Here is a 16,445-nt window from a genome sequence, read left to right as displayed (position 1 = left end):
GACTTTCCATTATACTATGCTAACTCCAAAAGCACACAAAAATGTATCTAAAGCAGTCTATAAATATACTTCATCCAAATGAATAAAGTTAGTGTTTTAAGAAAGTGTTTTTGTTTTTGCTTAAGATAAAAGCTTTGGCTTTTTTTTTTTTCTTGTGATCATATAATAGAAATTAGTGAAGGCTCAAGTTGGTAAATATTACAATTTCTAAAAATATTTCTGCTTTTCCTTCACTAATTAAAAGAATGTACATTCTGTCCATAAGCTCTTCTCATGTCTATATTTATCTCCATGGCTGCCCACCAACTAACCCCTTTCTTTTGTACTATCACCCTATTTTTGTTTCATTGTTTTTTGCTGATTTTCTTCATTTCCTAATACTACAAAGAAGTTCAAATGAAGGGCAAAGCAAAATGCCAATGGAAGCATTGTATGTCTGCCAAGACTGAGTTCCTATTTTTAAGATGTATTTATGATACATCCAATACCACTGAATGATAGCAAGTGAATATTTCATAGATGTTTCAAACTTCATATGTTAAAAAGCAGACACCATCTTCTCTCTCGAAGCTCTTTTTCTTGTTTTCCCCTTCTAGGTAAATGTGCCACTGATCAGTATCCCCAACTAGAAACATAGAGTAATTCTTATCTCCTGTCTTCATCACTCCTTCCCGGCATCCACTTACTAAATTCTACAATCTGTATCTCCTAAGTCCTCTTAGAATTCTTCACATCAACATTATTCCATCAAAACCTTCTTAAATGAAACTGTCATCTCTTTTCAACTTGGCTAATTCAGGAATTCTCCTGCTTCCAGTGTTGCCCTATTGTTCTCCATATCTCATATCCCCAACACATTCCCCACAGTGCAGTCAGAAAGCCATTACCAAAAATAGTTTTAATCATGCCATTATCTTGCTTAAAATAATGATTTTTAAAAAGAGCCAAGAAAAAAAAAAAGAAACCCACAAAATGAAACAACTAACATCATGTCACAGTATTTAACAGAGTGGATTCTAAAGTTGACTGCCTAGTTTCAAAACCCAGATCTATAACTTATGTGTTGTGTAATCTTGGGCAAATTACTTCAACTCACTGCATCTGAATTTTCTCATATTAAAACAGTGGGATTACAAGCTACATGCTGCTTCTGTTTTTTTCGCAGAACTCTAAATGATATGCTCTTCGTGTGTATGTGTGTGTGTTTGTAGAGAAATAGAATGGAAAGAAATCTAGAATGATTAACTTGATGGTAAAAATTTTGATTGTTGTATCTTTTTATTAAACTTTATTGTGGTTCCTGAATTTCCTATAGTAATCATGTATCAATTTCAAAAATTGTGAGATTAATAATATTTTCTTTATCATAGAGTTTAGTGAAGAAAAAATGGCACATGGCCCATAGCATTTATATTGTTGAAAGTTTTAAATTCCTGGTATGTTTCCTCTATGAGTCACTTTACATGACAACAATCCTGTGAAGTATGATACATATTATCCTCACCTCATACATGCATCAATTCTCGGAGTTTTTTTTTTTTTTTTTTTTTTTTTTTTTGAGACGGAGTCTCGCTCTGTTGCCCAGGCTGGAGTGCAGTGGCCGGATCTCAGCTCACTGCAAGCTCCGCCTCCTGGGTTCACGCCATTCTCCTGCCTCAGCCTCCCGAGTAGCTGGGACTACAGGCTCCCGCCACCTCGCCCGGCTAGTTTTTTGTATTTTTTTAGTAGAGACCGTGTTAGCCAGGATGGTCTCGATCTCCTGACCTCGTGATCCGCCCGTCTCGGCCTCCCAAAGTGCTGGGATTACAGGCTTGAGCCACCGCGCCCGGCAATTCTCAGAGTTTTAATGGTCAAATCCCTTGCTAAAAACTACAAAATGAGGTCAGGATTTCAATCTAGAATGTTCTGACACCAAAGACCATAGTAACCACAATAGCCTAGAGTGACAGATGGCCCTCTATGTCCTTTTCTGAGTTTCCAAGAAAATGATGAATGGATATATGCCAATTTTTGAGGCATTCCATGGTGGTTTGAAAGCAGGCTTACATCACACAAACATCACTGATATTGCTATAACCAGGCAGATTCCAGGGCAGGATGGACAAGAAAAGGTGCACTTGGTAGTAAAAAACTATTTGTGATATTACCTATGCTAGCTTTTTATAAAATCCATTGATCATTCCTCATCTTCCTTGTTTCTGTTAGTCATAATGAAGTGCTTACAATTTCCTGACAAACTGTCTCCCTCAGGCATCCTCACATTTACACGTGTTGTACCCTGTAGACTCTTCTCCAGTGGTAGCATTTTTACTTACCCTTCATGATAATTTTATAATAATGTCACTTTCTCTAAAACTCTTCTCCATCCTTTCCAGGCAGCTTCTTCTCCTGAGATTCCATGATATTGTTTTCTTGCCTCTCTATGCACCTGCACCTGTTACACTAGAATACAGTGTTATTCTCTCCCAACTTACTCTACTCTGAGCCTATGGAGAAGGTCAAAGTTTTATCTATAATTCTTGTCCCCTCTGCCTAAGATAGCAACTGGTATACAGAAATTTAATAAATAATTGCTCAAATAAATATACATACATACATACACACACACACATTTATATATGTTTAATTGCAGTTGAAATGAAACAAAGACAATCCACTCTAACTTTCTTATAAAATTTTTGAAATCATAAAAAGTCATGTCCATATATCTGAAAATTATGGTTGAATCTATTTATTCCATGGCAAGTAGTTAAAGGCTACTTAACCCAATTTGACTTTGGGCAGAATACTTAACTCATTGGAATTATCTTGCTTAAAAATGGATATAACACATTGTCCTATTATTAAGAAGTATTAAGGTACTTTCACAACCCAGGCAACATTCTAGATGCTAATGATAAAACAGTGAGCAGCCGTAGGGTTCACCCTGCTCAGATGTGTGGCTGATCCAGTAGAAGATCCATCCAACAAAAGCCATTCAGAGCGTGATAAGAGTTCTCATGCGGGTGGGGATGGTCATGGGAGTTTCCATGGTCCTTTGGGATGTGTTTGGAGAGACCTATTCCAGACTTGAAAGCAGGGGTCAGGGCAGCCCTTCTTTGTGACACCCAAGCCAGATGGTATGCATGAGTGTGTTTGTGCAAATGTGCACATGCGTGTGTGTGCACTTGGTGGCTATGAGGAACAGGATCAGAAAGAGAGCTTTCCAGATGAACAGAATATTATTTTCAACAACTAAAAGGTGTCTATTGGATCAATTTGAAATAAATTGGTGGGGGATTTGGACACAAATATCACTGGACAAGTACAGGGGCTAGATCACATCAAGCATTATAAGTCTTCTTAAAAATGCCTTGGAGGAATGAGAAGCTATTAAGAGGGAAATGACTCAGATTTGCATTTTTAAAAAATTACACTAACTGCAATGGAGAAACTAGAAAACGGGAGACCAGTTGGAAGGCTGTTAATAATCCAGCTGAGAGAGGGAGGTGATTTCGACCTAAGAAGTGGTAGGGGGTAGGAAAAAAATAAAAGATTTGAGAGATAATACAAGTATAGAATTGACAACCAATTGTTGTGGAGTCAAAAAAAGAAAAGAATCAAGGAAGACGTTCATATTTCTGGTTTAGGCTCTGGTGGGCAGGAGAGCCAGTCACTGGAGATAACAGGTATGATGTCATGATCACCTGTTTCTCTTGGGACACATAAAATTGTTTTGAAGATTAAGTGAAATACTTTATGTGACAGCAACTACCACAATGTCAATTCATAGTGCATTATAACTCATTTCTGCAGTCATTTCCATTCCCTTCTTGTCTTTTCTGAAGTTGTACCAGTAATTTAGTAGTAAAACTGGGAATAGAATCCCAAGCTTCTGTTTACCAGTCCAGAGTTTTTTTGTTAATGGACTGCTGATCTATAAACAAAGATGAAACACAGGGATTTTAAAGCAAATATGAACAACTTATTCTGGAATTGCTTACAAGCTGTCATCTAGCCAACTTATTTTTAGTTTATATTTAAAATGAATCATATGTTCCAAAATGACTGACAGAAACACAGCTTTGTTTCTGAAGCCAATTCTTTTCCATCATTTTTGGACATCATTCAGAGCTATAACAGACTTTCAGGGTGTTTAAAAGCATTCATCCATGACAACAACAAATGCTAATTATCATAAAAAATAAATGGCTCCTGTTAACATCATTTTAAGAATTTCTCCTATTCCAGCACTATATTTCATTTATCATCCCATCTGTTTTGGGGGTGGGAACAAAGACTGGATGAAAGTATAATTATCATGTATCAAACTGGACAACACAACAAAACAGAAATGAATACAAATGGGAGGAATAGCATACATAATAAATACATATGGAAAGGAAAAAGGAAACACGTAAATAAAATGGCACCTGTGTGTCCTGCAGTAAAAGCAGATACATAAGTCCATCATAAAGACAGTAATGTTTATCTTATTGTGTATGAGGTGGAGTTTTTCCCATTTCAGTTCACAGTCCAAGCGATAATCAGATTTCCTATCGCATCACCCAATAGTCATCTTGCTCTTTTGAGAAATTTACAAATTCTCTTTGCTGAATTCTATCATTAAAACTATACCTTGCAAATATTCACAAACTAAGCATCAAGCAAAGGTCTAATACCCAGAATCTATATGAAACTGAAATAAATAAACAAGCAACAAACAAATAACCCACTAAAAAGTGAGCAAAGGACATGAACAGACACTTCCCAAAAGATGTACATGTAGCCAACAAACACATGAAATAAATGTTCCCGAGGCAGGCAGATCACGGGGTCAGGATATCGAGACCATCCTGGCTAACATGGTGAAACCCCGTCTGTACTAAAAATACAAAAAATCAGCCGGGCATGGTGGCGGGCGCCTGTAGTCCCAGCTACTCGGGAGGCTGAGGCAGGAGAATGGCGTGAACCCGGGAGGCGGAGCTTGCAGTGAGCCGAGATCGCGCCACTGCACTGCAGCCTGGGCGACAGAGCGAGACTCCGTCTCCAAAAAAAAAAAAAAAAAAAAAAAAAAAGAAATGTTCAACATCACTAATCATCAGAGAAATGCAAAACAAAACCTCAATGAGATACCATTTCACACTAGTCTGAATGGCTATTATTAAGAAGTCAAAAAATAAATGTTGGCAAGGTTGCAGAGAAAAAGGAATGCTTGTACAGTTTGGTGGTAATGTAAATTAGTTCAGCCATTGTAGAAAGAAGTTTGGAGATTTTTAAAAGAGCTAAAAATAGAACTACATTTGACCCACCAATACCATTACTGGGTATACACACAAAGGAAAATAGATGATTATATCAAATAGACACATGCATGCATATGTTCATCACAGCACTATTCACAACAGCAAAGACATGGAATCAACCAAGATGACCATCAATGGTGGATTGAATAAAGAAAATGTGGTACATATACACCATGGAATACTATGCAGCCATAAAAAGAACAAAATTATGTTCTCTGCAGCAACATGGATGTAGCTGGAGACCGTTATCCTAAGTGAATTACAGAGGAACAGAAAACCAAATGCTGCATGTTCTTATTTATACGTGGGAGCTAAACATTTGGTACATATGTACATAAATTTGGGAAAAATAGACACTGGAGACTACAAGAGTGGGGAGGGAGAGAAGAGGGTAAGGCTTGAAAAACTACCTATTGGATACCATGTTCATTGGGTGATGGGTTCAGTTGTACCCAATCCTCAGCATCACGCAATATACCCCTGTAACAAACCTGAACATGCGCTCCCTGATTTTAAACTGAAAGTTGAAAAAAATTCTACCTTGAGACATTGAAACATAAACAAAAAGACAAAAAGTCTACTATATATTTATAAATACATTTTAAAGGAACTCTTCTGCCTATCTTAGAGTCAGTTCTATCATATTAAATAATCAAAAACACTCAAGTTCTCAAAAATGCTGTAAAGTAAGAGGCAACAATTGGTCAGTTACAAGTGCAATGATCCCACTGCAAATAGTATTAAAAGTATGAGTAATTACATGTCCCTCAGTAGGGATTAGAAGCTCAACAAGGGCTGGGCCTTTGTTTCCTTTAGTGGCATATAATTCCTTTCATGGCATATAACTCTCCCTGGCATGTATCAGTTGATAATCAAAATTCATTGAATTAAACGTTGCATAGAATATAACAGCAATATGTTTTATTCTTCAGAGGATTTCAAGACATATTTATTCTATGAATAATTCTGTAACAACTCTAAGTTAGCATTACCACTTAAATAATCAGGCCTTTCAAATATCCAAGTATCTATGTCACCTTCAAAGCCAAGGGAGTGGCAAAGTTCCCTTTAAATAGTAACTAGTAACTAAATAGTAAGCATTGTAATAAATTTAATTTGAGGTCAGGACTCCATTAAATGTATATAATTAACTAGCTATACATATGTCCCTATTTATATTTGCCTCAATTATACAATTGAGAATATAATTTAAAGCAGGGATAGATCATTTACATGAGGCTGTATTTTACCAAACTATTGTAGGACCTGATTGCAAATCCCATTATCTATTTAGTGAATCACTTAAGAATCATATATATTAAATAAAAATGCCACACATGTGCATGTGCACACATACACATAGGATAGTGAAGAAAGGTAACATGTCTATAGACGTTTTGAATACTTGTCAATTTTCTTCCTCCTACGAGGAGTTTAAGGACGATAATAAATACAAAATATCACATGTATGATATACATATCTGTGTGCATGGATGTATGTATATAATGTATCCATTATAAGGATATATGATGTTTGGACCACCTATACATGAATTACGTCAGGAAGGAATGGAGAAGTAAACAATCCACAGATTAACAATGCATATGTATCTATATTTATATATTTTTGTAGATGACCATCCCTAAGCATAAGTGGACCAACTTGAAACAGGATCCCTTGGATCATTTTATTACACATACTCACAGAAATCATTCATATAGAACCTGACATTCAAAATTTAGAACACGGAACTTTACCAGTGACAAAGAAGTAATGATTTAGGAAGAAAGCAATATAATAAATTTAATAGGTTTAATTTGAGCTAAAAGACATATCAAACGTACTTATTTTTAAGGACTCTTAATGATGTATTCCTAATTTTTAATTATTTATAAATATTTCACATTTTTAAATAAGAAAAATTACTCTAATTTGTATCTAGATGCATTTCACTCTTTCTTAACTAAATGAAAATGTTTTTGAAATTATTTTCTGTTTTTTTAATCCTGTAGCTCCCAGTTTCCTATTCCTTTGAAAGAGTTCTGTCAATTTGCAGATGATCAATTTTATTGGCAAATGGGCAAATTTCTGCACAGAGTTCTATATACTGCATGCATGAACAAAATGTGCTCCTGGCATCCTTTGAGATAATTTAAATTCAAATGAAATTCAATCTCAATGTAATTATGAAAGTGTAGTCAAGTGTCCTGAAATAAAATGTTTTTATGTTCTAATTTAAAGAGCACTGTTTATATTGTTGATAAGCATCTTAAAGTAAAATTAATTATCACTCTATAGTAAGCAAAATAGTATGCAGCTGCTTCACCAATGTAACTTCCAATGAAAATTAAAATTTCATTTTTATTGTTACTTTCTTGTATTTCTCTGAGACTTGTTTTTAACTGATAACTCAAGATAACCATTTGTATGCAAAAATAATAAAATGCATTAACACAAGAAAGCATGCAACCTGTAGTTAGCAAATATTTATTAAAATATTCCTTTAACTCACCGAACTAAATATCATTTAGTAAATTCTATTTTCTAAGTCTCTAAATGACATCTACACAAAAGCAGTTCCACAAACCTGAGTGTTTCAGTGAATATTACACTGTTCCACATATGAGTAAAAACTTTTCAAACCTTAACATGCCTTATAAAGTTTGTTACATTTTATATGCATTCTCTGCACATAAACAGCCAGATAAAATAGTGAGGCATAATTCTGAATTTCTTGGCAAGTTTCACTGACTCATCACAAGGCCTTGCCTTGAGAAACTACCCTAGCAAAAACTTCATTGCAGAAAAATTCTTTGAATAAGCATTTCAGAATGGGCCTGGTGGCTCACACCTGTAATCCCAGAAGTTTGGGAGGCCAAGGCGGGTGGATCATTTGAGGTCAGGAGTTCGACACCAGCCTGGCCAGCATGGTGAAACCCTGACTCCACTGAAAATACAAAAATTAGCCAGAAGTGGTGGTATATACCTATAATCCCAGCTACTTGGGAAGCTGAGGCAGGAGAATTGCTTGAACCTGGGAGGCAGAGGTTGCAGTAAGCTGAGATCTCACCCTTGCATGCCAGCCTGGGTGACAGAGCGAGACTCACTCTCTCTCTCTATATATATAGCAACACACACACACACACATACACACACATACACACACACATTATTCAATATGATCTAAATTGTTAGACCATATTGTTTTTGAATACATGGATTCTTACTTTTTACATGATTGGAATTCTAAATATATATAAATGTGTGTATGTGTGTGTGTGTGTGTGTGTGTGTGTGCGTGTGTCTGTGTCTGTCTATCTATCTATCTATCTATCTAATATTGCGTACTATATCTATCCTTCATCCAACCTACCAAACTAGCTGATCTTTCACAGGAATTTAAAAAAATGCTTATTTTACAAATACAGAGAAGTATTCAATATAGGTATTCTTTGTTTAGATATGTGAAATTAGGATTGGTGTTTGATTCTTTCTTTCTACCCGCTAGTTTAATTTTCAAAAATCAAAACAAAACATAAAAGAATACAATAAGAACCTGGAATGCGCTTCAGAAAATTATCTATATTTAAAGCATAACTCCAAGAGCTACTGATTTTTCTTACCAGTGCTGTCATCATACACAACCGTGACGGTTTTCCACTTGAAAAACTGCACCAGGTCTAAAATGGCACGGCTGAGTGAAGAGAAGTCTGGGTAGAGACTGACATAGAAGGAATCTTTGTTGTCTGACACCTGGTGCTTCCAGCGGGTCTGTATGTGGGGAACTCCCAGAGCATTGCAGATGGACTGCACTGCGTTTGCTGATGAGCTGTGTGAAGGCCCGAAGATGGCAGCCACCCCAAGAGACAGCTGATCACAGGCTGAAGAGGAGATAAAAGTCTGTCAATACTGAGAGGAGAGATGCCAGTTTGCCAGCAGATACATTATTATTTTAAACCCAAAGGTATCATCCTCAAGAAATATTTGTGTTTTAGAAAAATATTTATCTACTTTTCACTAATTTAAAATTTTGTCTGACTCTGAACATTTCCATTTGTTACAAGGGAATTAACTAACCCAGATGCCTGCAGCTCAATGTTCAAATAATTCTATAAATAATGCCAGGGGAGGGAGAGAGAGAAGGAGAGAGAGGATGAATACTTTTTTTAATTTAAGGGGGCAGTGCTTGTTTTGGAAGACTAGTTTATATGAGGGGAATGAGGGAATAGTGCAGCTTCTCAAATTCACTGAACAGCTTTTACATTTTCCATTTCTTAATCAAAAGCCACATGGTTCTCCCTTTACCCATGCATTTAACTATGCTCACACACAGCTGAATATTTCCATATATCTGATGATACAGATCAGGTTATGTGAACACTCAGCCACACAAACCCTGTTATAGCTCTTAGAGAGTGATTTCATATGGATCAGTCTCATTGAGTAGAAAACCAGCAAAGTCATTAGACAAGTACTCAGTCATCTTTATATATTTGGCTTTTGGATGCTATAAGTGTTTTCTATTATTCTAAACTATTTTTTAAAGTTTATATTTACTCACAAAAATTTTATTCATATCAATAATAACCACAGTAATTAAGAAAGGCGTGAACAAACTAGAGGGTATTCAGATTAAAATAGACTGTGCCCTGACCTGAACTTTCTATAAGGCACACTGACACAAATAGCGAGCTTGGGCCTAGAAAGTGAGTAACTATTGGGAACACAAAAATTATCTTTAAATATTTGAAGACCTGGCATGCGAAAGAAGCTTAAGTTTGTTTCGCTTGACGGGCAAAGGGGAATTAGAAAAAATAGAAACTTCCCCTGAATTTTTACCCAATTATTCATTTATTTATTTATTTATTTATTTATTTATTTATTATTTACTTTTCTGAGACAGAGTCTCAGTCTGTCTCCCAGGCTTGATTGCAGTGGTGCAATCTTGGCTCACTGTGACCTCTGCCTCCTGAGTAGCTGGGACTATAGGCACGTGTCACCATGCCTGGATAATTTTTTGTATTTTTAGTAGAGACAGGGTTTCAACGTGTTAGCCAGGATGGTCTCGATCTCCTGACCTCGTGATCCACCCTCCTCAGCCTCCCAAAGTGCTGGGATTACAGCCGTGAGCCACCACACCCAGCTTATTATTATTTTTAATTCTAAATATGGCCTCATGCCATGGTTCACACCTGTAATCCCAGCACTTTGGGAGGCCAACGCAGCAAGATCGCTTGAGACCAGGAATTCGAGACCTGCCTGGGCAACATAGTGAGACCTCCTCTCTACTAAAACTAAAACTAAAACTAAAACTACAAAAAAAAAAAAAAAAAAAAAATTCAGCTGGGCATGGTGCTGTGTGCCTGTAGTCCTAGCTACTTGGGAGGCTGAGGTGGGAGGAGCACTTGAGCCTGGGACACTGAGGTTGCAGTAGGCATGATGTTGCCACTGCTGGCCTACCTGGGTGCCAGACCAAAACTGTGTATCAAAAAGAAAAGAAAAAGTAAAACATGTTCAAAAATGAAGTAGTCTTCCCCAAGAGGCAATGGTTTGCCCATCACTGCAAATATTTAAAGGACAGAGAAGGATTGTTATTGCGCTTTAGGCATAAAGTAGGTGTTCAGTCTCAATTCCTCCAAAATGGATAGTTTATAATTCTACTGTGTGAAAATTTCTGCTATTTTCCCTCAGTTTTCTGCATAAAATGTAATATTATAGATGACTTACGCATGGAAATATTTAATAATAAAGTAAATTATTGTCAGGAAAAAACACTTGTTCAAATATTCTTAAAAAATCAATATGATCTAAATAAATTGTTTTTAAATACATGGATTCTTACTTTCTAAATAACTCATGGAATTGTAAATTAGTATAAATGGTGGCTAGACTTTAGAATTTTTCACTCAACGTGAGATTTTAATTAATACATATTGAAGATAAATGATCTTTCTTCGCCAGGTTTGTGACAAATCACAAACCAAGAAAAGCTAAAAACACTGAATTAGGTTATTTAGAATGTTTCTAAGTGTGTTTCAAGCAAGATTAGAGCTTTCAGTTATCAGAAGAGTTATTTAAAAATATATGATTCAAACAATAATTCAAGCTCTAATACATCAATTTATTAATTGAGCAGAACAAGATTACCTATTAAAACTGTAACAGAAAAAATAGATTAAATGTCAAACTGTAACATCTCATTTCTTACTATTTTATTGGATAAATAATTACATTTTTAAAATATCTAACTTAATAAGTTATTTTATAACTAATCAATAACAATATTACCAATATATACATTTCTTGATAAAGTTAAAAAACCATATTGGTTCTCTCTGCTATATTGTGTTTTTATGTATTGCTGTGTCTTCCGAGCAATAATAACTCAACAACTCAACAAACAAGAGATTTAGAAGATAAAATCCAAACCATGATATTCACAAAGAAAGTTACCCATACACTTATTTGAGCTTTTCCTAGCTTCAAGCCAAAGTGAAATGATGGATTTGATTCTCAGTGAGTTTTTATTGGATAACAAAGCTTGTAAATTTCTTATAATATTTTAATCAAACCACATGACTTTATCACTTCATAATTTTGCTAGGGCATTCTCAGGATAGTACTCTGTTGTGAGAACATCCAAACCTGTATTTTTTAATGCTATTCATTTGAAACCACCGTTAAGAAATCTACTAATATTTTATCTATACTGCACTCACACTCCATATTCTTTGATCGAAATGTTTTCATTAGAGGCAGAACTTCTTCCTAATGGAAACAATCATGAACTATGTCACTAATCAAATGTAATAGTCTTGACTTAATGACTTATTTTGCAATTATGATGATAAATGTAATATTTCACAGTTACCTTTAACCTTTTTCTCAGCCTTCAAAACCTTTCATCACCTGACATGGTTCTGAAATGTGGAAACTTATTTGTATTCATAAAGATATGAATTCAAAGGGCATGCAAAATATGGCTTTGATAAACACTAGTTAGCTGCTGGGGGAAAAGAAGGATACTTTCATCTCAAGAAATATTATACCTTGTCAGTTACATTAATATTAATGAGCTTTAAAAAACTGCACTAACCTGGAATTATAAATAATTATGTACTTTTCCATCAATATAAGGTAGCTACAGTAAAACCATATTAGCATTACAGAAAGGCAAATATTGTTTAAGAATATAATGTTAGAACAAATGCTTTGTAAGCCTTTTCCTTTGAGAAAAATCTTTATTATAAAATTTAATTCCTATTATAAAAGTGCTAACTATGCAAAAGAAAAGATCACCTACTATAAGATCATCTACATATACAAGAAAAGATGGCCAGGCGCGGTGGTTCAAGCCTGTAATCCCAGCATTTTGGGAGGCCGAGACAGGTGGATCACGAGGTCAGGAGATCGAGACCATCCTGGCTAACACTGTGAAACCCTGTCTCTACTAAAAAATACAAAAAACTAGCCGGGTGTGGTGGCGGGCGCCTGTAGTTGCAGCTACTCAGGAGTATGAGGCAGGAGTATGGCATAAACCCAGGAGGTGGAGCTTGCAGTGAGCTGAGATCTGGCCACTGCACTCCAGCCTGGGCAACAGAGTGAGACTCTGTCTCAAAAAAAAAAAAAAAAAGAAAGAAAAGACTACCCCCATAAGACTATAGAAACACTTCTCAAACACATTTACTGCTGGTAGCTGTTTAAAATAAATGCTTTAATAATAGTTTTCTCTGTTGCCTTCCTTCATATATAAATATTAAATTTTTATTCCACCAAATTATTTTTCTTTTTAAATTTCTTTCTACATTTTTTACATTTAAAAGTTATAATACAGAAATAAAATTCATAAAATATTCTAATTATGTCCTTATATAATTCAGTTTTTACATCATCAGTCATTTATTTTCAGTTACAAAAAGAAATATTAGATGATTAAAATATGAGCATGGAATATACACAAACTAATGGTTGCTTAAAATTTTCCAATTAAGTTTCAATATATGCTGACATTTTGAAGTCACTTAGAACCACATAGCTTTCAAGGTAGCCAATGAGTTGAGACCACAGTAATAATATAATGGGATTGACAGATAATGCAAATAAAGACGTAAGAATGGATTGCAAAATTGGTAAAATCCACTGATATAAATTTTATTTGGGTTCTTAAAAATAGGAATGCTTCAATAATAAGACAGAAGGATCGATAGAAAAAAAAGAAACAATTTCACTAACAGATGTAATTGTATTTCATGCTATAAGCACATTTTTTACAATAGGTGATTATACCACTTTATCTTCTCTGATAAAATTTATGTGAATTTTGAAAATAAATCTTTGTATGCAAATACTCCTAACAATTTATTAACTATATGTTGAAAATAAAAAATATCTTAAGAATACCTAGAAATTTGAATTCCAGAAAACAAAGGTGTTAATAATCTATCAATTACCTTTCTTGGATGCTTCAAAACTATCATAAAGGTTTATCTTCTGGGTATCATAGGTAAGGGTAGTATTGGGTAGCAATGTTCTGTTTCTGTTAATTGTATTCACAGCAAATCTGAATGCAAGTTCCTCAGCTCCCATTGGGCCAGATTCCACATATTCAAAAATACCACCTGGCAAAAAGAAAGAGAATCATCATCATTTTTACAAGAATAAATATAATTTTTATAAGATAAAGAAAATATCAGAAGTTTTCTGTACTTTTATATATGTGCATGTGCATTTGTGTGTGTGTGAGTGTGTGTATGCATGAGAGAGACAGAGAGAGAGAGACAGAGAAAGAAAGAGAGACAGAGAGAGAGAGAGACTTAAGTACATGGAGTTTGTGCTTACTTTATGAACTTTGGGATATTCTCTTTCAGCCACAGCCATATTGGTAAAATTGCCTTAGTATTGCTGCCAAAATTTAACATGATTTTGACTTTTTTTCTTTAGTTATTACTTATTTTAGGGCCTAGGTATAGAGAGGTCTTGACTTAAGTACTGAAATTTATCCCCCCCAAATTTATTAACAGTCCTAGAATAATCAGTCCTCTTCATTGACATATACTATAAAATTAAGCATAGAAAAAAATGTGTTAAATGTTGTCTCCATTCAGAAATCAAAATTCTCTTGCACAACTTTTTTTTTTTTTCTTCTTTGAGACAGAGTCTCTCAGTTGCCCAGGCTGGAGTGCAGAGGCGCAATCACAGCCCACTGCAGCCTTGACCTCCTTGGGCTCCGGTGATCCTCTCACCTCAGCCTCCCAAGTAGTCAAGACTACAGGCACGTGCCATCATGTCCAGCTAATTTTTGTATTTTTTGTATCCATAGTGAGGGTTTCACTATGTTGCGAGTCTCAGACTCCTGGGCTCAAGCGATCTGCCTGCCTTGGCCTCCCAAATTGTTCGGATTTACAGGAGTGAGCCTCTATGCCCGGTGGCATAGTTCTTATGGCATTTATTGTGTTAAAAGCCGAAATTATTTGCAAATTTCAGCATAGTTGTTTTATTCTAAGTCCCTTTTAAGAAGACACTTGACATTTATGAAGGATGCCTCTCCAAAACAACGCAACTCCTTTAATCAATGAATAAAACTGTAGTATATAATTTTGGCCATAAAATATAGAGTATAATTTTAAAATATGTCCCTTCAATTTGTGACCTTCCACCAGCTGTGTCTCATTCCAGTTCCCTCACTCTTGTCACAGCGTTCCTTCTCTCTAATATCACTGCTGTCTCATTAGCTGGGAGTGACCAAACTGAGGCTTTTGTCTCCATAAGAATCATTGTTGGTTTGGAGAATGAAATAAAAGGTGGAGCACCTGATTCCTAACCCCTCCAACCTCTGTCCTTAGGAAACTAGTACTTTAAAAATGCAGAATATTTATCTTTATTCCTTTCAAATTTCACACCATGTACTCAGTACAGTCATTCATAAATTAGACTTTTTGAATAAGCCTATTTATTCCACATCTAGCAATTCATGCCTCATCAAAGATATTTTGACAGATGAGTATCAGGTGACTATACTATTAGCAAACTACCTATTATAAATTAGTAAGAAGTTGTAACGTTGTAACAATCCCTCTAACTATGAGGAGTTAGGACTCAGAATAGACTAGAGGGGTGAGGCAAATTTATATTCAGGAAGAAGAGAAAAAATAATTATTTGATACCATATTCATTTGAAATATTTCTCTTATTCTGGATTTTAACCAGTTTGATGGTGTAGTTACTAAAACAATCAACTTGTGAAATAGCACTCAATATATCTGAAATCTTTGGCGACTTATGTTATGCAAAACGATAATAATTATATGTGTCTAATGAGTATAAAGAACCAACCTATATTCCTTCTGTGTATGTGGAGAAGAACAGTGGTATTCTTCTTTACTCTTTACTCTTATATATAATATTTATTTGGAGCTAGACTGGGGTTACATTCTGGCTTTGCCAATGCCTTCTGTATAATTTTGGGCAGTTGCTTAAAACCTCAGTCTGAGCTGCCTCATCTCTTAAAAAAAGAATGACAAGGAGGCTACTGCATAGAATGGTAATGAAGAATAAATGTTAGCACATACAAAACAGAGTAAGCGCTCAACAAGTGTTTGAGGTCACAATGAACCTTCAAAGCCATTCAAAATAGCATTATTTTACAGGAATTACCCCTTTGGTCAAAGATAACAAAGCTATCAAGTGATAGAGCCACTAGCAGAATCTACTCATGATCTACTCATGCCTGACTTCAAAACCCTTGCCTGTTCCACTACAAACTAGAAGTTTTCTGCAAAATTTCAGTCAGGCAAAATACACAAAACTTCCTAAAATGTGAGGTAAGATGACTTAATAAGATGTAACTAAAAATGTAAGATCTTACATATGAAACAAAAATAATTGACTAATTGTAAGGTACTTGTAAAGTTAAGTAGGAATAAAGAGGCAATTATAGAAATGCAAGCCTTAAGTGGTTTCTTATTGGCAAATAAAATAAAAAACTGCATCTTCTTTTTTTCAGTTCAAAATGGTAGTTTCTATGTGATAAAAGTATGCAATAAAGACCATATTTTGTAATATTGGATTAATATTTTACTCAATTATAATATTGAATCAACATTTGATGATAGTGAATTAAAACTTTATTATCAATCTTTAAAATAAATAATTCAAATTCC

General features: G+C 35.0%; 1 protein-coding gene across 2 annotated transcripts in view; it reads right to left on the bottom strand.

Moving 5' to 3' along the window:
• The window catches only part of GRIK2 (glutamate receptor, ionotropic, kainate 2), a 747,114-nt gene that overhangs the window by 495,797 nt on the left and 234,872 nt on the right, over positions 1-16,445 (bottom strand). Inside the window, exons 1-3 of one of the 2 annotated variants that reach the window (XM_012002618.1) lie at positions 15,619-15,731; positions 13,737-13,904; positions 8,910-9,167 (exon numbers count right to left, since the gene is read on the bottom strand). In XM_012002618.1, the coding sequence (XP_011858008.1) occupies positions 8,910-9,167; positions 13,737-13,872 (394 nt within the window). In that variant the 5' untranslated portion in view covers positions 13,873-13,904; positions 15,619-15,731. Of the gene's footprint in view, positions 1-8,909; positions 9,168-13,736; positions 13,905-15,618; positions 15,732-16,445 lie in introns of those variants that run through there. The other variant, XM_012002617.1, reaches the window with a different exon arrangement.

Source organism: Mandrillus leucophaeus, unplaced genomic scaffold (genome assembly GCF_000951045.1).
Source record: "Mandrillus leucophaeus isolate KB7577 unplaced genomic scaffold, Mleu.le_1.0 Scaffold690, whole genome shotgun sequence".
Classification (NCBI taxonomy): domain Eukaryota; kingdom Metazoa; phylum Chordata; class Mammalia; order Primates; family Cercopithecidae; genus Mandrillus; species Mandrillus leucophaeus.
The sequence above is the reverse complement of the archived record's forward strand: the minus strand, read 5'-3'. Positions and strand labels throughout refer to the sequence as shown.